We start from the raw sequence: 23,380 nt of genomic DNA on the forward strand, positions 1-23,380 counted from the left end.
GTAGCTAACTGATAAATAATAAAAAAATATGACTTTGATTTATATACTTTTATGACATGATGCAGAAGCAAAAGATTACTTAGATATGGGACAAAACAAATTAATAGTAGTACTAGTTGACTGTTGAATCATTTCTCAAGATAACAGCCACCAATGATATTACGGCGATATAGCAACGCTCTCTATTGACGTCAGTTGAGTCTGACATCTTGAAAAATGTCTACTCTGGTCACGGAAGATGCGTAGTCAGATTTAACTTATGTGGAATATGTCAGGGCACTAATTACGATAGGTGCAATCCACGATTTAGTTAAAGTTGCTCTTGAAACAGTTCAGTAACTCCAAAATCGAACGATTATTAATTCTAGCATGAATCTAATATTTTCCGTTTTGTATATGTCTACTAAAATTGTATTTTTATAATTACAAGCCATAAGATAACTAAATTATAAAGGATGTGATCTAGTTTAACATTAGATTTTTTAATGATTTTACACAATTTATAGAGGTATACATTAGAGGTAGAGCCTACATCATTTGAGAGGTCATTAAAACGGTATTTTAAAGGTTGGGAATAAAGTTTATAGCGACTTTCCTAACCGAGGGTTTAATAAGATAGTCCAAGAACGAGAGTAAAGAAATAACAAAAATGGTATTTATAAGAATAACTGTCGCCTCTGGCGATAATAATTTTTTACCAAAACAAGCAATTTTTCTCATCATTGGACTATATCATCCTTGAAGTTACGTTCTGGAAATATTCTGTATATAATGTCGTTTTAACTTGTTATTAGCAATTTTTTTAAATTAATTTTTAATCCTAATAAATTTCTAAACAAAAATTTTATACAACGGCATAAATGAGTTTAAAGTTAATTTTCTTTCAAACTTTTCAAATTTTCGTCAATTATCTTAAAACATTTAATAAGATTTCCATAAGTTAAGGATCGCAAAGTATTCTAAAAAGGTCTTTAAACCATTTAACGAAAATGACAAGGAAAGCTGGATAGAACCATAACTTAACCAGCTCTTCATAGAAACATCTCTAAAACTTTCTGTACGATTTAGAAATGTTGGAGGCCTAATATTGCAGTATAGTGCAGACTACCAAAAGCGAGGTCACGGAAATGTGCAAGACTGAAGTGACAACTACCACTGTCATGAAAGGATGACGTTTGTCAGAAATTTGATCCATGTCGCTTGACCGAAAATGGTTAAACCAAAAATGTAACACATCAAGGCTTACTTTTTTCTGAAGCACAATTGAAACACTCAGAAGAAGATCCGAAAGATGGTTAGCAAATGCAGCAATAAGCTGAAGCAAAATTTGAAGATTTGTTTAGCAGTGTTGTTGAGAAAAATAGGACGATGATGATAAAACAATTGCTTTTGCGAAACTAGTTTCTGGGTGGACAAGTACAAGAAATTATAGATTTGATTCTGTAAACATGCGCCATTACCTTGTAAATTACATATTTTATCTTAATTAGAGAGGTTTCAATGAAAAAGTCCATTGATCATTAAAGCATTCATTATTATTAAATACTCTTAGAAAAATTGCAGCTAAAAAAGTATGTTACTCAATGGCCAAATCCATAATGTAATATTTTCCAATGATGCATGTCTTGGTCCCTCTTCTTTTCTTCTTTTTACTGTATACTTATAATAAAAAATTGTCTACTTACTGGTATACGTAAATTGAAAATGTATTAGTTTAATGTTGATCTAAATCAATTAAAAACACATATCAACAAAAACGAACAAAACAAAGCCGTTGTATAAAACTTCTCTCATCTTCTAGCAACAATATCTTCTTTATAATTTTTTGGTAGAGATGTTAGAAAGAAGAATCTGAGCAGGGTTCTATTGTGAGATATATTTTTTAAGATAAACTGTATTTTAAGCTTCTTGTGATTTTAGTAAAATCGGTGAATACAGGAACGATCCAAGACCAGGTAGCATAGATTACAGCATGTTTAAGAAGTAGGAAAACAAATATCCTCAGAAAAAAATACAGAATAATTGAACGAAAAAAAGTAAAAATTTGGCAGGTATTTTTAAAGATAAAGGTCGAAATGTCAAGTGCGCATTAGAAATTTTTAGGTATATTTCTTGTATTTTGTTGAGTGGTAAATTCTATTCAAGCTAGTCAAATGTGTTTAAATATTTAGAAGTAGAAAACATTTTTGCCATTAGTTAGACTATTTACTAGGTTTTTCCACGTTTGACACAAGAAATACACTGCTTAAAACCTGTATGGAATAGATCTACTGCATATAAACGAAATGTTTACTTTTCTTTTGATGTTATACTACTAAAATAGCCGAAATTTATGCAAATTTAATAATTTTGGATTTGAATTGAGTTAAAATTTTTATTAAAAATACAAAGTAAACAAAGAATAATTCATGAAAAAATTCTAAACTATTCAGTAGTGACTACCTCGTTCACTTTAACGTGATTAGTCTAGAGGTTTCATGGATGGAATTGGGGCGAACGAAAGACGGAAAGAAAATTTAACCTATTAAGTCGATGAATAACCTCTAGTATGGGAGTTGGGAACTAATTTTTTGCTGATTCTTCAAAAACATTTAAAAAATAGTCTTTTATTCATTTTTTAATCAAGATTTCAATTTATTTCATTTTTTTAAAAATGACAAGATAATTTATTTGAATCGCATGTGTTGATAGCCAGGTTAATGCTAATGTAACCCGACACGTTCCAAAACCAATGACAAATAGTTGATAATCAAAATTGTTTGTTTTACTAGATCGCTTCACGATAATGATCCACCAACAACAGAGGTGACGGCAAATGAAGAAATGAATATTGAGTAGGAAGAAGTAAAGGAAGCATTAAGGAAATAAAAAATAGAAAATCGCCAGGAGAAGACAGAATACCGAACGAACTCCTAAAGATCTGATCAAACTACAACTAAGACTAATCCAAAAAATAATAGAACAAAACAGAATTTCTCAAGAATGGAAATCAAGCATCCTAATGCCTCTCTTCAAAAAGAGAGACAAATTGGATCCGGAAAATTAAAGAGGAACTAATCTCTATCTAATTAGTCTTCTTCGGTCCATCTTTGGACATAGGCCTCCCCAATCCTTTTCCATTCTTCTTTGTCTGTCGCTACATTTATCCACCTAGAGCCCATGTGCTTCTTGATATCATCTGCCCGTCTCATTTGGGGCCTCCCTCTGCTTTGTTTATACTCCCACGGTCTTTAACTTATAAGAATTTTGTTCCATCGGTTTTCTTTTTGTCTTATATTGTGTCCGGCAAATCTCCATTTCAATTTTGCAACTTCTTGTCTAACATCCCTCACTTTTGTTTTCTCTCTTATCAACTCGTTTCTCTTTTTATCCATTAGTCTTATGTGTAACATTTGTTAATTTATTAAACACAACACTAAAATTAACAATCAAATTGATAACAAATAGACTGAATGAAATTATAACACTAGAAAAAGAAAAAAAAATTAGGTCGGAAAGATCATGCACCGACGTTATATTTATAAAGAGTCAAGTGCAAGAGAAATCATTAGAATACAAAAAACCGGCATATCTATGTTTGGTGGACCTTAAGAAGGCATTTGACCTGGTCAAATTAAAGGGCATTATTCACTAAGTATACAAGAGAGATACCCTTAGGAATAATCAAAACGATCGAATATATCTACCAATACAACGCAATAAAAAGTAGAAGAATAATTATGGGTCAAATATTAAAAAAGTAAGAACTAGAAAAGGATACCAATTGGAAGAAAAACAACTTAAAATAATCTGCTATGCAGAAGACGCAATACTACTCTCTCAAAGTGATGATGATGGAGTTTAAATATTTGTTCATTATATTATCTAGCTATGCAAAGCTTGAAACAGAGGTGGAAGATTAAGTGAATAAAGCAAAATGAGCTGCAGGTTGCCTGAATGAAACATAATGAGAAATAAAAATATCGTGAAAAAAATGAGAGGCAGAATTTACAAAAAAGTCATCAGACCAATAATGACATACGCGGCAGAAACACGACCTGACACAGAAAGGACAAAAAGGATGTTAGAAACAGCAGAGATGAAGAAACTTTTTCAACAGGAAGACTATCAGTAAGAAGACCACAAAAACGATGAAACGACAACTTACTGGAGGCACATCGAACAACAGACAGTCATGTCTACAAAGAAAGAAGAAGAGGAATAAAAAGAAAAGAAAATCCAGCAAAAGTAAAAAAATATTTATAAACGCCGTTGTCTAAAGGCTATATTATTATCAGAAAAAGAAAAAATAATTCAAATGGTGAATGATTTCGATCTTACTACACAGAAGGAAATCATATAATTTAAAATTAAAATGATGGTACAAGAAATAAAAACTCCCAGTGTTATGAAACAATGTCATCATGATAATCAAGCATAAGAAGGGCCGCGGCGCAGATCTTAAAAGCTTACCTCCGATCAGACTTTCATGACGACCAGAAAACCTTGACTAAGTAGAACAAAACAAAATATTGATACACTAGCTGATTGTAGAGTAGACCACAGGTATGCAGCATTAATTAAAAATATATATACAAGCGCAACAGCAAGTGTGAAACTTCATACAAATACATCATCGTTTAAAATGCAACGCGGATTACTGCAAGCTGATAACATCTTACCAAAACTGTTTAAAATAGTGCTCGAATCTACTTTTAAAAAACTAAACTATTTTAGTTGTATAACATCAAAAACATAACGCCAAATTAACCAATATTTATGACCTTTATTAACATTTTAGCCTGCCCCACTAACTCAAAATTTACATTAGTCGACTAATCCACAATTTATTTACTGGATACTAAAATGGTTTCATGTAAACTAAATTTACAAAGTGTGCTTGAAATTTGTATTTTTTTTTAATTTATATATCTTTTTTATGTAAATACAGGGTGTTTTTGTGTTGATTTATTTGCTGATGCTTTATTTATGGATGCTCTGTATAAGTTTTCAAAGAGCTGTAAATTTCTGTGCTGGTAAAGCCACTTTAATAAAGAAATAAATATACGACTACTACTTGGTACATCTTTTTCTTGCCTAATTACAACCTTTATAATAAATTGGTACTAGGAATAAGTGTCCTAGCATCACGTTTCAGGACTGGATCAGTAGGAAGCTTGAAAGCTTAACAATTGGATCTTGTATGCTAAATGTTAGGATTATGAATGCTGGAATCTAAGATAATTGCTGTTAAGCATTGTCACACTATCCAAGAAGAAAATTATAAAGGATGAAACAAATAAAAAAGACCAAAACCGAACAATCTCCTTTAGGGTTCTGTATTTATAGGGCCATTTAGAAATAATGTTTATTGCTATCAAAGAGTGCTTCATGAGTTCGCCAATGTCGTTTATTATAAATTTTTTATTATGCTTTGCTACATAAATCCAAATGCTGTAGATGGTCCCCGATTTATAAAAGATGCAAAAGAACAAATTAAAGCTATTTCACATAAATATACATTCAATAATTAATAAAGCTAATAAATTTGAACTGTTCTATTTATTTATCCTATGGCAATTACAACACACTTAGAACAAATACACAAACACTAGTAATATAGGTATTTGGCAAACTTTAAATAGTTACAAACAAACATCAAGTGTATTGATATAATCAATTGACTCTTAAGTTGCAAACAGGAAGTCTTCAGGGCTACCATTGTAGTATCTTGAGGGACACTCTTCAATAATGTGGTGGATGGTTTGGTTCTCCCCACTGTCACATTGAGGAGACGCGTTCTTTCCCCATTTATGTAGCATGTATGCACATCTGCCTGCACTGTTCTTAGCTGACAAAATGTGTAACATTGTTTGTGTAACGGACCATTTGTGAGTCCATGTATGCTTTTAAATTAGTACATGAAGTGAATGCCATGACTGTTGTGAAATGAGTAGAAATCTCTTAAACACATTTAAATTATATATAATTTTAGTTAACAGGCCAACATCTGCTTCTTTGGATATTTTCCTGGAAGTAATGGAGGAGCCTTGACTATTATTCATGGTAAGGGTAATCTCTTGGTTGTAGGGGACTTCAATGTAAATTTTCTTTCTGTGATTTGGGAATGTATTGAAGTATATAGTTTGTTTTCCTCTTCTGGAATAGTCCAGTTGACCTTTAAACCCACAAGGGAAAAGAATTGTCTGGACAATATATTTCTGAGTTTGGATCATCATGACTAATGTGAATGTTGTTGCCACATAAGTTGTTGCTATGTGCAGCAATATATTTTTAGACCAATTATAAAAAGGGGTAAATGCTCCTTTTTTCATATGTGAAAAAGTTTAAAATAGGAGTTTCTAAAAGACTCTAGCTTGACTGTTTTCATAATATATGAAGTAAGGCTTTCTTACACTATTTTCCTGAAAAATCCTATAAAAAGCGTAAAGATAAATTGGCTCAATGATAATTTGAAGTCCATGAGATGGATGTCCATGAGATGTACTTAATAAAGGAATAATATGATAAAATTTTATTATTTTTTAACTAATGTAGTTTGTAACTTGCAGACACAGACTCAATCCTTCTTCTTCAATATCTTAGATTTTGATGTCACTCAGTTCAGAGAAGTATTTTCCTTTCAAGCTGTTTATCTCATTAAAATCAGAGATACTTTAACTAATATGGTATAATAACAGTAGGGACTACTTCGGATTATCAGTTGATATAATAAAAGGAATGAAACATCTTATTACCAGTCTTCTAACAAAACTAAATCACTATTTTAAAGAAAACATCTTTGCTTATCTTCTCAAAAAATCGAATCTCACTTCTTCCTATAATGCGAGTATCAAAGCTATTTGGGAAATGTATGGCAGCAATAATAGTTAAGTATTTTGACTCCAAAAATTTGTTTACAAATAGTAAGTTTGGTTTTAGAAGGGGTCTAAATATAACAATGTCCATCATGGGTCTAATAATGCAGATTCAAGAGAATTTTGAGCAGAGCACAATGTCTGCTACATTCTGTGATTTAAGTTACCATTTGATTGTGTTTTACATGAACTGCTTCTCAGAAAATTGGAGAAATATGGGTTTAAGGGTACTACCTTGCAATGATCTCAAGTTCTCTCTCCAACAGAAAGCAAAGTATGCAGGTAAGTGGAATAAGGTCGGCTGAAAGAGCTATAAATATCGGATTACCTCAAGGGTTAATATTGAGACCCTTTTTATTTTTAATCTATATTGATGATCTTCCCCAGACAGACCTCACAAGTACATTTACTCTTTTTTCCGATTTTACTACTATTACCTGCAAATATTATGATCTTAATGCACCCATAGAAGCATCACAACCAGCACAAATTAATGCAGAACAATAATTTGCAGCAAATTCTAAACCTCAAATAAACTCAGACTTTGAGTTTTTCAACAAAACAGCTTTCTTACGATGAATAAACAATCAGAATGCCCACTCTGCTTGTCAAGATAAGTACGCGCATCTCGCTCGCGCAGACGGAATCAGCCATGTTTTAAACGGAACCAGTGCTGTTCAGTGAGATTTTATCTGGTGTGCATAGAAAAATTAACCCTGTTTAATTTATTCACGGCAACTAAAGACTATTTTATTCGTACTTTTAGTTGAAGAATAGATTAAATTATTTCAAATGTACTAAATTATTAATCTCTAATAATTTAAATTACAGTTCTGTCGTAGCTTGTCACAAATTTCTCAATTCGAGTCTATGTTTCCGTTTAAAATATGGCATTCGCGTGCTGACAAACTTCAAAGGCGGCATTTGAGAGTGGGCTTTCTGATTGTTATTAATTCTCTGCTTATAGTTTATTATTTCTCTCTTAAAATTTTTGTAAGCCTTGTGATTCTACGTTCGTGATACTAAAGAACCAAACCAAGATCTCTATATATATCTAGATATTTATAGAGCAACCGTGACTGTTCGACCGCGTTTTTACTTAACTAATTGTAAATAAACTTTGATTAAATAAAAGGCAGATATCGAGCACAGTCTAATAATTAAATCTTGCCCATATTTAATTATTAAACTGTGCTCCATATCTGCTTTTTATTTAATCAAAGTTCATTTATTTGAGCATTTAACCTTATATCAATTAATTGTAAATAGCATACAGAGTGTTCTTTATTAGTCTACTTGCATTCTCTTTTCTTTGATGAGAATGTGTTAGGTGGTTCAGTACAACTTTCAATAAAATGACAACGCTGTATGGAAATGACAATTTGACTCTATGATGATAAAATGAGTCTATTACCTTAAATAAACTGAATTTATGTTAAGCTTCCAATATAATACTCGACCAATTATACCAAATCCTTCATCTGTGATTTCCTTTAAGGATAAAAAAATAAAACACAAATTTCTGGCCATATAAACTTACTTATATTTTCAATAGCATTTAGCATTAATAACTTAAAAAATAATGTAATATCATACTAAATTGTCTAATTAATTGGTACTTTTAAGATACGCTTAGATGCTAAAATGTCAGCAACGCCGCACAGTTTGGCTTACCGACCTGCACGTTCCACTAAAAGTTTACAAAAATATTTCAAAAAAGCGGTCCTAGATTTAATACAAGGACAAATAGCTACTTTTAATGGAACCACAAGGGCGTATTTTACAGCAGAGTTGCCAACTGACACCAGGACTCCAGGACAAGCGTTTAAATACACACTCATACAACATTCATTCGCGATTTTTTATTATTATTGATACATATTCGCTAGATCGTCCTTAAGTCCTTACGATGTCTCGCATCGACTTAAAATTAGTAGAAAAACTCAATTAGATCCTACTCACGCTTCCTTAGGTAATCTTTAATTATTGTGATTAGTTTACTGAACTACAAAGAACATTTATATGATAACTGTTCAACAATTTAAATAAACAGACACTTATACATTGGTTTTTATTTTGTAAAGTGATTTTAAATTGAATCATATAGCAAGTAATATCTTTAATGTCATTCGTTATGTTACTAGACTTTTGTACGAGTTCTCTCGTAGTGCTTTAAAATGTTGAATTAAATGACAGTATTAAATGTTTATGGAAAAAGCCCAAACGGCTCGATTTCTATAATAGTCAAACCAAACACTTCTTCTTCTTTCCTCCATTATTTTTAATGATATTCGATTGGAGTTAATGTCATCTTTATTCGTATTAAGTATATATAAGTTTTTAATTGAACACTAATTTATTAGTGACTCGTTTCCTTTAATTATCTTTTTTTTATTTTACCATTAATTCTTACAAATGGTTTGCGTTCCTATATTTCTGTTTTGTTTTGATCCTTTTTGTCGCTGTTTTTTTACTAGACTTAGGGATGATTTGAATATTATTTTATAGATTTTTTGTTATAACTTTTTTCATATTATTTTTTAATAGTCTATGCTCTGTAGAGTTCTGTTAATGCAAATGTATATAAAGAGATGCCTGAGAAATAAAAATATAGGATATAACATGGGAAATTATTCACTATAAAAGGACAATGTCTACAATTAACAATCAGATAAAACTTAACGATATAAATAAGTAAGATTTAAGTTATTCTGACGTTGCTATTTACTGACTTTTGTCCAATAAAAACATCATACATTGAGTACAAAAGTAAACAAATGGAAACGATTTATATACTAACATTAGCAACGAATTTTGAAGTAACCAGAAAGCCTAAGGAAAATATGATAGTATAAATTATAAAGAAAAGATCAAAGAACGGATTTCTCTTGTGACTTTGTAAAAAGAGAGTTTTAAAAATAAAAACGCTCTTCAAAATTAGTGGCGTAGGTAATAATGAGTATGAGTAGTGAGTAGGTTCTAACATAAATCAAAGCTTTCAACTTAAGTAAAATGAAGAAACCGAATTACAGCTTGTAAAAATTATTGTTAATGCGTTATTTCATATATAAAACAATATAAAAATACGACAATAGTAATTTAGGGAGTATGATGTGTTCAACATGTTTATGATTAGTTTCTTATAGTCCAAAAGCTGTAATTTAAAAAAATTAAGTATAAATTTGAAAAAATCTTTCAATTTTTGTTGAGTTACAGGAAATTTCTTAAAAGTTTTTTTTAACTCCATTGTAAGGAGTATTTTTTATTAATAATTAAGCAAAATACTTGCCACAAGGTTTATTTTTGTAACATATATTTGCCCATGTCGCATATGAGTATGTCATAAAACTAACATCTCAACTTTACCATAATTATTATTCAAGTCTAATATTTTTTTTTTCTATTAAGTTCCTATTTTTCTATTTTTTATTATCGTTGTCTAATATTTGTTTTGGTATTTTCATACAACACCTTACGTGATATTGTATGTGACGTTTGCACATAACACGTGACGTCTTGCCATAAAACGTGACATTTGATTTAAGTTGTGACATTTTATGTCACTTTTTGACATCGTTAACCATAACGTGCCGCTTTAACATAATAGGTGACTTTTCTGTGAAGTTTTGACATAAAATTTCATCTGACAATTGACGTCAGGTGTTACGTTTTACGTGAAGTTCTGACATTCAACGTAAGGTATGGCTTAATACGTAATCATTTGACATAATACGTGACGTTTTGTCATCATACGTAACATTTAAAGGTTTTATTAGGTTTGATGTTGAAAGTAACGTTTTTCGTCACATATTACGTCGAAACGTTGCGTTTTCTGACAAAAGGTCCTCTGTTCTACTAAAAGATCATCTAAAACGTCAAATAATATGTAGAAAACGTCAACCTAGAAGGTTACAAATTAGAGCCATTTATAGTGACGTTAAAAAATTTAAAACACGTGACCAAAATAGACCTTACCGTTTCGCATGAGGAATTAAGCCGAATGTGGAATTCATTTACAATTATTAATTGTGTGGTAGCCTGCTAATTTTTGATTATTATCATATCTGCAGAGTCTTCGTTTTTAAGCTTTATTATCTGCTACACTTTTCACATTCTTGAAACTTAATAGTCTAAGTAAAAAAGATAAAATTTTATCAACAATAATATGTAGAACACTGTGCAGAACTTCAATAATTAGGAAACACTTTTTTGCCTTTGATTTCTCTACAGTATTTTTGCTTGAATTATTACTCTAAGGAATTAACAACGTCTTCTAATGGTGTCACATATTGTAATTTTTCTGATTATAAATTTATTAAAACTTTCTCGTCTGTTTTTCCCAACACTTTGTCATTTATGACTTAATCTTCTTAGCTTCCAATCTGTTGGCCTTTCTTTTACGTTCAAGTAGCAGTAGCAGTCTTTATTTATACCCGTTGTGAGGTCTCTGCTATATTGTTATTGATCTATTTATTCTGTAATTTTAAAACATTCTGACATTTAAGCGCCATTATGATCACTAAATATTACGAAACATCTACCTTGATTCATTGCCTTGATATATTCATTTATTACAATATTTTTAACATCGTTTCCTTGAAGTGATTTACTCCTTTGTTTGTGATGTTTTTATATAATTATTACGTAAGTAAATCGTTACTTTTGTCGTTTTATAATAGGTTTCACTTCGAAAGTCAACTGTTATTATTAAAACCTTATGTTTCATGTCAAAACATTACATAGTATGTCAATAAGCAATTTAAAATGTCAAAACGTTACGTGAGAATCATGAAATATCACGTTTTACCTCACGTATTATCTCCAAACATCACGTTTTATGGATTATGTCAAAACGTTATGTAAACCGGTAAAAGCAGTCTTTAACTCTGCATAGAGTATCTTTCAACAGTTAAGTCTCTTTTATTCCTTTGTATTTTAAACTTCTAGGGTTTATTAAATAATAATCTAGTAATAATAAAAAATTATTGTTTGAAATGTCATTGCCTACAGCTCTTGGACTATCCAACGAGTTAGTAACGTTATTTTTAGAAACAAAACCTAAACCAAAAGACTAAAAGCGGATTTTGCAAAAATATAATACAATAAACTTAAAGCAAATAACGTCACTAAAACTAAATTTGTAATATTGGCGTGTATACGAGCTTGAGTTTATAGAAATTAGTAATATATTGCTATGTTTCTTATAAAAATATAAGGCTTAATAATATCGTTATACGATTTGTCGTTGCTATGAAAATGTCATAAAACCTACATTCAAAAAGGTCATACTCATACATTACACTTATTGACTTTTAAAATTGAAATAAAACATAAGAACATTTTTAAAGTAAGAGTTTTTGGAAAATATTGAAGTAAATGTGACAACTACACATACTGTTCGTTCCATAACACAATAAAATACTAAGTTTAGGGGTATGGTGTTTGCTTAGCAGTCTTAGTGTGACCTTTTTGAAAAATATAATGCTGAATCTGTTGAGTATATGGGTAAAGTCAAGTTATTTCAAACTGCTTGAAGTAGCTCCAGTACAAGCAGGCGTATTCACTGCCCTACAGTATATAAAAGGGTAAAAAGGCAGTTTTTTAGGTTGTATTGAAAAATATAGCAAAACTGCGATATTTTATACAAAACTGCTAATCGAAAATAACTACGTCTTGAGCAATAAGGTTTAGAGCAAACGTTTTATATACTATAGAGCAAAAAAGCATGATTTACTTATAGTTATCGAACCACTTGCTTAAATTGGGTACATTGTCAGTTTAAAGTGTCCAGGAAAAAGTATTTTCTTCCGTAGAGACACAAATAAATGAAACATAACTACTATTGCGTTAATCTAGAACCTACGGGAGTGAGTATATCCGTTGTTTTCGTATAACTTGCAAAGACTATCGGTACGACTGCTTCCTAGCTGTGATGGTATACTGACGCTGACGGACATATTGTCGAGCTTATTCATGAACTTCCTTCTTTGCCAGATGAACGTCCACGCAGCGATAACGGCCAGCTGTGCTGATAAAAAGATGGTAGCTGCTACGATGAGACCGGCGACGTTGATGCAGAATCCCGCTTCGTTGGGAATGTAAATAGCTTCGTTTCCGATACTGTTGGACTTGTTCATACCCTTCTCGAAGCCGAATTTGTCTGTGATCTGGATGGACTGGACAAGCAGCATATCCTCGTGGGCGGAGTTGGTAGAACGACGCCTCCTACGCTTTCCGTATGAAACTACTGAGCGCAGTTCACCGTTGGGTTCTTCTTCGTCGCATTGAACTGGTTCGCAAGTGGGCATGCATGGAGTTACCAATGCTCTGAATTGTACTACCTCAGATGAGGGGAATTTGAACGCGTCGAAATGAGAAAGTAGGATCTAAAATTAATAAACCACAACAGTTAATTCACAATACAAATTTTCAAGAAGTTTTAAGGTATATCAAAAAATAAACAATTTTCTGTCGAAAGAAATAGAAGAGAAAAGTGTGGTAAAACTCGATAATCGTGAGGTTTAGATATTACTAAACTAGTACCAAGTTTATTAGGTTAATACAAATAAAGAAGGATTCAAAAAAGTTTTGCTATGGTGTTTTTGTTTGATTGGTAAAGGTTGACATTTAAGTTATTATAAAATAGGGTTTTCTTGATTAAGTATTTTATTTTCTGTACTAATTTCAAACAACTTTTTGAGGTAAGTTTTCCGTATCATTTTACAAATATTTATGATTCATAATAATTATTTTTATGTAATTTTGAGTATAATATAAATAATATGTTTTTTATGTATAAGTTCCTTACATTTAAAACCAAGTATTTTTTGAATTTTGCAAGTATATACATCAAATCTTAGCTTTGGGTGATTGTTTTATATTTGTTATGAGTACTTTCCGTGTAACCCGTATACGTAGTCTCATTTTAACGTGGGTAGAATTTTTGACACTTGTCAGCGAGGCCAGTCCTCCAGTTTTCTAAAAAACTAGGTTTTAATTCGGTAATATTTAATTGGACTGTGTTCATTAAAATATTGTGTGTTCGATTATAATTTTTACAGGTAATATATTTCACACTTGTGACAAGTCTTGCCCCAAGTGTGAAATTTATCTTACAAAATATTATCTTACAGAAAGTCACTTGTTTCTTTTTGGTAAATGTTTTTCTCTTACTTTCTAGTCAAAGCTGTCAAAAAATTTAGCCCAGCATTACACAACTGGCAGCCAACGTGGAACACGACGAATACAAGGGTTGTATGACAAGTGAAGGAAGAATTAAATTGAAAACCAAAAACAGGATTTTTAATTGTAACAAAATTTTGGCACCAACTATTTTTAGAAGAAAATTAGTCAAAAAAAGGTTAACAAATAAACGAAGAGAATTACGAATACAATAATTATTTGAATAGATAACATGTTTATAACGTTATACCGTATTATAAAAGCAAACTTACTTTTCCAGTAAGAGCAGATTTGTAGATAGGTCCCATGATGAAGTGGTCGGTGGGACAACCATCGGAGTCGATCAAAATGATCTCGCTTGAATCTACGCCGTCCATAGCTACCAATTCTCTGACGAAGATTTCGTAGGGGCTGTTTTTGTCCATGATTTCGAATTTAAGAGCCAACGGATCTCCAACTTCGGCGGATTGCATGATGTCTTCTCCATTGCGGTCTGTGATCTTCATGGCCACGTTGGGAGAGTCTACCGTGACTTCTTCTGATAGAGCTGCAAGTCCGAACAACAAAAGTTTAGATACAATGTTTAGATGTTTATGAAACTTAAAATTTTATTTCAAATAATAACTTAACAAAAAAAAAAGAGAACAAATTAATTGGATATTGTTGGTCTTAGAGTGTAATTTTTTACATAAATTTAATATTACAATATTGGATTAATTAATGTTATATTTTGCGATATTTTCTGTTAAGCCGCTGTACGTAATTAATTATTTCAACCCAAAAAATCAATATTCTAATACCATAAAGTCATCTAGGCCTTTTCATGTCAAACTATTATCTAAAACATAGATAATACTCTACTATCCACCTATATGTAAAGGTCTTCAAAGGTTAAAAATTATTTCATATATTTCTACTCAGAATTTCAGTTATTTCGTCTGTTTCATTTCTTCTTCTTGTTTGCAATTAAACTTCAACACACCGGTATATATCTTTTTTTTATGCATATTTTCTTGGAGACAAGTACACAGTTACCCAATGTTGTATTTGCTGTATATTTTGTCTAGTAATCAATGACCATTAACTAAAGCATTCAACGCCATATACGCCTATCACCACTGTCATGAATTATAGACCTAGACTCGAATTCGTTCCATATCATCTACTGAATACTATCATTACATTATTACCGTCTCTAATCAACTCATATCGAATACCTGCGTGGTAGATGTCAATTCCATTCGGATTAAAGAGAGCGCGTCGAAAAGGACGTCCTCCAAGGTACCTGGGCGTGTGTTGTGACATCACAACGGGTGGGTAGTGCTCATATAATCACTAAATCAAAATGGTTTAGTACGTTCTGACAGATCCGTAAAGCTGAACGCGTGTAAGGGATCGAGAACGAAATTTCTGAATGGAAAACAAGAATGTTGTCGACAGTAACGGTTGATATATGGACGCGGAAACGCCAGAATCTATTAAACGTAGTCTTATGTGTACAATAACTCTCGTTGTTGTTATTATTTAATATGTAATATGTTATGTAGTTACCGGTTTGGTATGTTATATAGAAATTCTTTATTTCCGATGCAGCGTGCTTAGTTACTTTATGGGGTGGTCTGAGAGATTTATCTCTAGAATGTTGTTAATCTTTTTGCATTCAAATGAGCTATGGACGTTTAGCGAATTAGGAATGTGGGCATGTAGCGATATGGTCTAATAACTTTAATATACGACAAATGACCACAAGATTAAATTATAAAAAACTTTATAACGTTTTAAAATAGATGACAAATTAAAATAGAGTAAGGTCTCTTTTTATGCGATTTTAAAGTTGTGCGGTTTCAAAAGTTTATCCAATAATTTCTATTATTAACTATTATAATTAAATATTAACTATTCACATCCAGATGTCAGTAAAGCGAGCGTTTGCAATTCTGGGATTCCCTTGTTATATGATGTCCCTATTACATTATTACGAACTTCGCATTGAAAGGTATAACCTGTTATTGTTTTAAAATCATTATTCTCTTAGCAATGCCTCGTTTTATAATAAGTTGTTTAAAATTTTGCTGATTCCCAGTTGTAGTATAATAAGCAGCACGATTTTGGGATTGAAACTCTTTAAGTGAGTGTCGTAATGTCTTATTTTTCATTCGAAGAGGTTTTTGCCATCTCAGTATCGTAAGTCTAATTTTTTTAATTATTTTTTAAGATTTTATTTGGCCCAATGGAGAAAAACCATCAAAGACAATCAATTTCGTTGGAAAAGGAGAAGCGTCTACGGCAATTGAAAAATATTTTAATTTAGGCGAATCAACTGTACGAGCAAAAAAAAAAAAAATAATGAAGATGCTATAAGAAAAACTATAATTTCTGCTACAAAATTAAGCACCAAATTTTCATCTTACTCAAGAAATGTATTATTAGAAAGAATTTCTGTAAGTGGTTATTTAATATAGGAAAAAGCTCTTCAGTTTAATGAGAATGAAACAGTCAGAGCCACCAACTTTCAGTTCCCAAGTTTTTTGTTTTTGTCTTGGTTTTATGTAATGTTAGAACACTATGGAACGTATCCCTACTTTTTCAAGGCAAGTAATGTCTTTTTTTATGCGATTTTTTTATATGCTACCCTCTGTGGAACGTATCCAACAGATAAAACGAGACCTTACTGATAAAAATTAAGTCCTACGCCTATGTTTCTCTAATGTGCCAGTTTTTTTCTGTATTTGAATGGATGTAGCATAAATAAAACAAAATCAATTAATTTAATATATAATACCTTACGAGTTTACTCACTAGTTATACTAAATGATCCAAAAAAAAACTGCTTAAACCTTTTGCAAAATTTGCTTTAATATAGTTTTTGGAGTGATTATGAATGCAAAATGTGGTGAATGAAAACATAACACATTGGATAAATATAGGCGTTCCGTGGAAAGAATTCCGTTCAAAATATATGGAAAGAAAAGTGTTATATGGCTAAATGCTTCATTTATGTATCTTTCCAATGATTTATCACACATGACATGTTCTATATGCAAAACGAAATGAGGTGATTGTGAAACTAAAGGAAAGTAGGTTCATAAATTACAGATTGCTGTATCATTCAAATATTTTTCTTTTAAAATAAAATTGGGAAAAGGAGTAGACTAATAATTTAAATACTAGGTGAAAGCTGCATAAAGATAAAATGCCTGAGGCAGTAAAAAATTTCATACAGATTAAACTGCAACCTAATCAAATAGAAAAAGAATAAATTTGTAGATTTTACGAAATACGTATTAACTTACCTGGAGTAATATCACCATGAACACCCAAATCAACTTCATTGGTCACACTCTTATTGGTCAAGTCGTACTGGCAAGTCACAGCTAATCCCAAATCGCTGCTGGTTACAATCTTGTCGTGGTGTTGGATAACTACGTCGTTGATGTACCTTCCTAAACCGTTTTTCCTCACATTGCATTCCAGGTTATCGTATGGCATATTGAGTTCGAATTCCAAGCTATTGTTAACGTCTCTGACGCACGAGTTTGGACTTCCCTTGGCATATATTTTACCGTCGAACAACCTGCTGGTTTGGATTCTGGCGATCATGTCTCCCGATCTGCAGTCGATGCTTACGTTGTAGCAAGAGCTCAGTTCGTAAGTGGCGGCTTCTGGTACTTCTAGGTAAGGATCCTGCGAAACATAAAACGATAGGTAGAAACATCGTTTTTTTTTTTGTAATTGATACAAAGCTTTTCCACCGAAAATATGTAAAAACATGATTTTTTTGTAAATAAAATAAATAATATTTTCGTGTTAATGTATGACTCTTATTAGAAGCTAAGTATTATGGAAAAAGGGAACATTTAAATCAGAGCTCAATACAAATTAATCTATTTTGAATCTCGAAAGTAAAAATCCGAAGATTTCTATTGACGAAACCAAAAATTCAGATTTTTGATTTAATCTGTGCCTGCTATAAATTTGCAAGACAAATAAGACCATGCTAAAGATGTAAGGGCTTCTGTACCAGTCGTTGTGATGATTCCTGCTAGGATAAAATATAGTCCTTTTTTTAATCTACTTTGCTATGTTTTAAACTTAAAGGCAAATCCATTGTAAAACAACTTTAAATAACATTGTTGATTTTTTCTTCTTTGTGACCAACCATTTAGTACTGCTCATCATACATCAACGTCCTTTATGGTAAACTCTGTAAAATAACGAACGTTTGTCTAGAATTACTAAACTATTCTGACCATTGAAACGATCGAAAGCTCGTTATTCATTCAGTAATTAATAATTAATCAACTGACGGAATTGACAAGCCTAACATTGTACTATGATATTTGGATACCTTACCTGAATATCTGACAAAGTAGCTCTGGAGTGGTGGCTCAATCTGCAGACCATCTCACCGGTGTCACCGTAGTCGTAGGAATGGCATCTGTAGGGGCTGTTCAAGCAGAGTTCTCTACATTCATCTACAGATCCGACGTCCTGGTAAACAGAGTCGACCGTTTTTAAGATTCTGCCACTAAGTTTCTTGAATTCGCAAAGTTTGGTTGGCTCCTCGATGCAGTTATTTTCCATGTACTCGACGCCATCAGCGGGTTGGAACGCCGTACTACCCGCTACGGTTATGCGGTCCATTTTGGAGAGTTCGCAGTTACCTGATGCGTTATGATAATTGGCAGACCTAAAACAAAATATTCTTAATTAGAAGACACACATATACATATTATGGATTAAGTTTTTAATTTGTATAGGTTAGGTAGTTGTTATTACTATGATCTTTAAACAACATAATTAAGAAAGAATACAACTAATGAACTTCGGATTCCACATAATAATTGCCTTCAATGATGTTATTCACAATGAGCTTTAATTCAATTTTAGTTTTTTAATTTTGTCCATATACCATCTGTCGAAAGACAAATTATTTCATCGACGATTACAACAAACTTAAAACATTGTTATTAAGTTCTAAGTGGATTCCATTCAATTTGCAATTATTACCTTTCCCACTGAAGTTGAAATGCCAATGACGGCGATACTAAAAAGGAAATTTTCGCTTTCGATACAAGCATCATCGAGTGGCAACAGTTTTAAATCAGAACAGGGCCGGGCTTAGGTGTTCAATTTTTAAATACCATGATACAATAAGCTTTTTTACGAAACTTCTAAATTGCTGAATTATTTTCTTTCGTTCTATTCTATTTATTAGTTTGTCTCTTTGACATGCAATAATATTTTATAAAGCACCTTTGTTTATGATTACCTAGGCTCTTTTATTCGTGTTATTCTTATTAGGCAGTTCGATTTTTTATTATCGATTCATTGTAGTGATATTTCTTTTACGATTTTTCATTAACGATCTCTTCAACAGCTTGCCTTGCATACATTCTCCAACTGGTATCTCATCTAGTGTAATTTTCAAATGACTGTTTTTTACATTCTTCACATGTGGTTTTCTTCTTCTTCTTTGAGTACCGTTTCCAAATTAGACGTATATACCTTTCATGGCTATATACGTGGTTATACTTGATTTTTAAAGTTTGTTACTGTTGCCGAATCATGATAATTAGAGAGATCAGTTTCATTGTTGACAACGAATTGTGATCTTATTAACTCTCCAGGTATGTTTGTGCTCTTTATTTTCTCGCTTCATAGGTGATGTTGAGTTTTACTTTTATTTGGTAGAATTGTTTGTTATGCATTTCTTTCTGAGAGGAATACAGAATGCATAACAAACATTCTGTTTGTTCTGGTCGACACTTATTTTATTTGATTTATTAAAACATTTTCTACCGTTTTTTTTTTAATAAAATAGTCAGGTAGTTTGAAACAGCTAACATATTTCAGTAACTTGTGGCTATATTGTCCGTTTTATATAGCCTAGCATAAAAGAGATTAGAGTTATGAAAAAAAACTTGTCCGACCATTTACAGCTTTTTTTGTGAAGGCACCCAATATGCACCAGCAGTCGCTGATTGGAGGTGAAAAAAATGAATAGGGCTATTTTATTCTATAAAAATACAGTAAAAATACTTTTTTATCAAAATCACAATTTTCCAAAACTGGGAGATGTTTTTCTCAAAATTTACTACACCAATCTTAGTTAACCAAATTGTTTTTAATAATATGCCCGAATAAAAAGTGACATATTGATAAAACATAACATTATTCTGCTTTTAGAGCTCGTTATACTGTTATTACGTTGATTAAAGTAAAGTGTGCATAAATAAAAAAGTAATCATGTGAATATAATATGCATATTATTAACAAACTTTAACGATGCATGCGCATTGGCTTCAATAACTCACACAACTGAGAGTCGCCATGCCAAACCAGTAGAGTTGCGCATTAGCTCTCTTTTACTTTATCTTTGTTACCTCACGTTTTTACCAGTTGGCAACCTTAATTTGGGACAATTTTTTTCCTAGCCAATCTTAAATCATCATATTAAAAAAAAGGTATATAATCAACGAAATTTTGAATCAACATGAATTACCATTAATTTAATTAAAATTATTGGCGGCCTTTTTTTAATAGACTTGTTATCAATGTATTCTCCTATTCTTAAATGTATGTAAAAATGTGAGTTTGATTCGCTAGTTATGAACGAAGTAGTTTAGCAGTGGGATCTTAGATTATTATAATTATTATTAACAAATTTGTTAAATATTGTTTGTTGTAATACCTAACTGGTGTAATACTCTGTGTAGCTTTGCCAATGTTACAGTTAAAAAAAAAGTACAACGTGAGTAGTTTTAATAAAAAAAAAAGAATGTAACCGATAACAAATAAAACATTTACTAGAAAAATAACTTTCTATTAATATTAAGTTCATTTCTAATAATTTCTATTTGCAAATAAATATCGAGAAGTCAACCATAGCAGGAACGTCTTGTCTTGGCTAGAATCTATATAAAAGTGTATATAAAATAGTAAGTTTTTAATACATTGTATCAAATATAAATTAACCCTTATACAACCAGTGTTGACATATGGGTCGGAGACATGGACCATTTCCAAGGTAGATGAAAATCTCCTGCTTATATTTGAACGAAGGATCCTGAGAAGAATATTTGGTGGCATCTGTGAAAATGGTGTTTGGAGAAGGAGGTACAACTACGAGATATATCACAGATATAGACATCTATTTGGTGGTAAAGACGTAGTATCCTTTATAAAAATAGGAAGACTTAGATGGGCAGGACATCTGGCAGGATCACAGCAGAACAACCCTCCTAGAAGAATCCTTATGTCACAACCTGTGGGAAGTAGAAGTAGGGGTAGACCAAAACTCAGATGGAGGGATGGTGTAGATGAGGATGGTAGACAAATAGGCGCAGCAAACTGACAACAGTTGGCAATGGATAGAGCTGACTGGCGTAATAGACTTGGGAAGTCCGAAGCTCTTTTATAGGGCTATAGCACCAATGATGGTGATGATCAAATATAAATTAATAATATGTAAAACGTTTGTTGTTTGTGTCTAATTTTCCTGATTTAGTAATGCATGTGTGAGATAATTTAATTATTTAACCTTTTATTCAGTCAAAAATTATTACTTGAAAGAAGAAAAATTCCTCCAAACTCTATAATCTATAATGTCTAGAATAACTCTATTACCTTTATAAGACCTACGGTCAAAGCAGTATAGAATGAAAGGAGGAGTTAAACACACGAGTCCGGCACTCTTCATTATTTTAATGGATAGAACAGTCAAAACACAAGAAACGGTAACAGTCAAGCACAGATAATGTAGAGTATACAAGACTTACACTGGCCATAATAGGAAATCTTCTGTATGCAGATGATAAACTTTTAGTAGCGACGTCGAAAACAGATATAAGTGAGTTACTTACAGTATGAACAGATAAAAAAACGAACATTTTAAAAGAAATAAATACCAAGAAAAGTGAAAACTGATTCCAAAAAGTAAAGCGATTTCTATAATGAACCTAAAAATTTATTTAGATACAGTTTACAGAACAAATAAATAAACAATAGATGGAACCACCTGTGGTACCTAAGTCAAGGATCAAAATCAATTTCATAAAAATTTACTTGATATTTTTTACATTTTTGTACATTATTTACTTTTGTTGATCCAATTACAACAAAATAAAAGCAAAACAAGTAAATTATGACTATAATACATATATTTGCTAGCCACGCTATTCTAATTTACGCCTGACAGCAGTTTGACAGGCCTCAATCTCACGGTCCACTTCACGCGGTTTCCATTTAGCGCCGGATCTGTCTCTTCGAATAAAATCTGCTTAGCACAAACGATATCAGACGGACAGCGTTGGGCTGCCACTGCCACTCTATTTGATGGCTTCACGTTTGGATCTCACAATCGGCTGTCTCATTGTTACAGTTGGCAGCTCCGCACATACGAAGACTTGGATGCTCCGCACAAGACAATTGCATAAAATAACAATTATTTTTATATTGACCGTAGAAGTAATTTCTCAACGTCTAGGTAACATGCCGAGTAATCTATCCACTACATCACGACACGGACTGCACCAGAAGAGCATTGGCGGGTTAGAATTGGAGCAAGTGACGGAATGTCAACAAAACATTAATAAAACCATGTATTTAATTGCTGCCCAAGGGTTAAAATTTACTAAATATTGCCAAAGTGATAGAATATTACAATAGAAATAATAAGGAAGTTGTTTTCTTTATATTAAAATGCCTGTTTAGGCAGGAAGTACATGCATGTTTTATCGATTTTGAAAAAGCTTTTGACAGAGTACGTTAAGCTAAGAGACATTCTTGAAAGAAAGGACATATATAATAAAGATCTGCGAATAATTCTCTGCGAATATTCTGCGAATAAAATATTGGAATCAGAAAGCTAACATCAAAATAGAAAATGAGATATCACAAGCAAAAGAAATACGTAGAGGAGTACGACAGGGATGTATTTTCTCACTGCTGCTATTTAATGTTTATAGTGAAAGCATCTGCCAGGAAACCCTTTTGCAAGCAAACGAAGGAATCGTAATCAATGGAAAGTTTGTAAATAATATTCGAAACGCAGACGACACTGTACTAGTTGCAAGAACAGTAAAAGAATTACAACGATTACTTACAAATATAGATATTGCCTGCAACAGTTATGGCATAAGTATCAATATCAAAAAAACCAAATATATGGTCTTCAGTAAGAACGTGACACAACCAGCATGTTAGTATAAACGGCATTTAAATTGAAAAAGTATGAAGGGGACTTCAATAAACGAAACTGGAGACCGAAACAATGAAATAAAAATACGTATCGAAATTGCCAGGGCCACCTTCATAAAGATGAGGAAATTCTTCTGCAA

General features: G+C 31.8%; 1 protein-coding gene across 4 annotated transcripts in view; it reads right to left on the reverse strand.

Moving 5' to 3' along the window:
* Window positions 1–10,260: 10,260 nt before the first annotated feature.
* The window catches only part of LOC140439031 (uncharacterized), a 359,260-nt gene continuing 346,140 nt past the window's right edge, over window positions 10,261–23,380 (reverse strand). For all 4 annotated transcript variants that reach the window (XM_072528668.1, XM_072528667.1, XM_072528665.1 and 1 more), the window contains 4 exons: window positions 18,393–18,729; window positions 17,333–17,723; window positions 14,312–14,586; window positions 10,261–13,243 (listed from right to left, as the gene is read on the reverse strand). In XM_072528668.1, the coding sequence (XP_072384769.1) occupies window positions 12,710–13,243; window positions 14,312–14,586; window positions 17,333–17,723; window positions 18,393–18,729 (1,537 nt within the window). In that variant the 3' untranslated portion in view covers window positions 10,261–12,709. The remainder of the gene's footprint in view (window positions 13,244–14,311; window positions 14,587–17,332; window positions 17,724–18,392; window positions 18,730–23,380) is intronic.

The sequence above is a fragment of the Diabrotica undecimpunctata genome, chromosome 4 (genome assembly GCF_040954645.1).
Source record: "Diabrotica undecimpunctata isolate CICGRU chromosome 4, icDiaUnde3, whole genome shotgun sequence".
Lineage (NCBI taxonomy): Eukaryota > Metazoa > Arthropoda > Insecta > Coleoptera > Chrysomelidae > Diabrotica > Diabrotica undecimpunctata.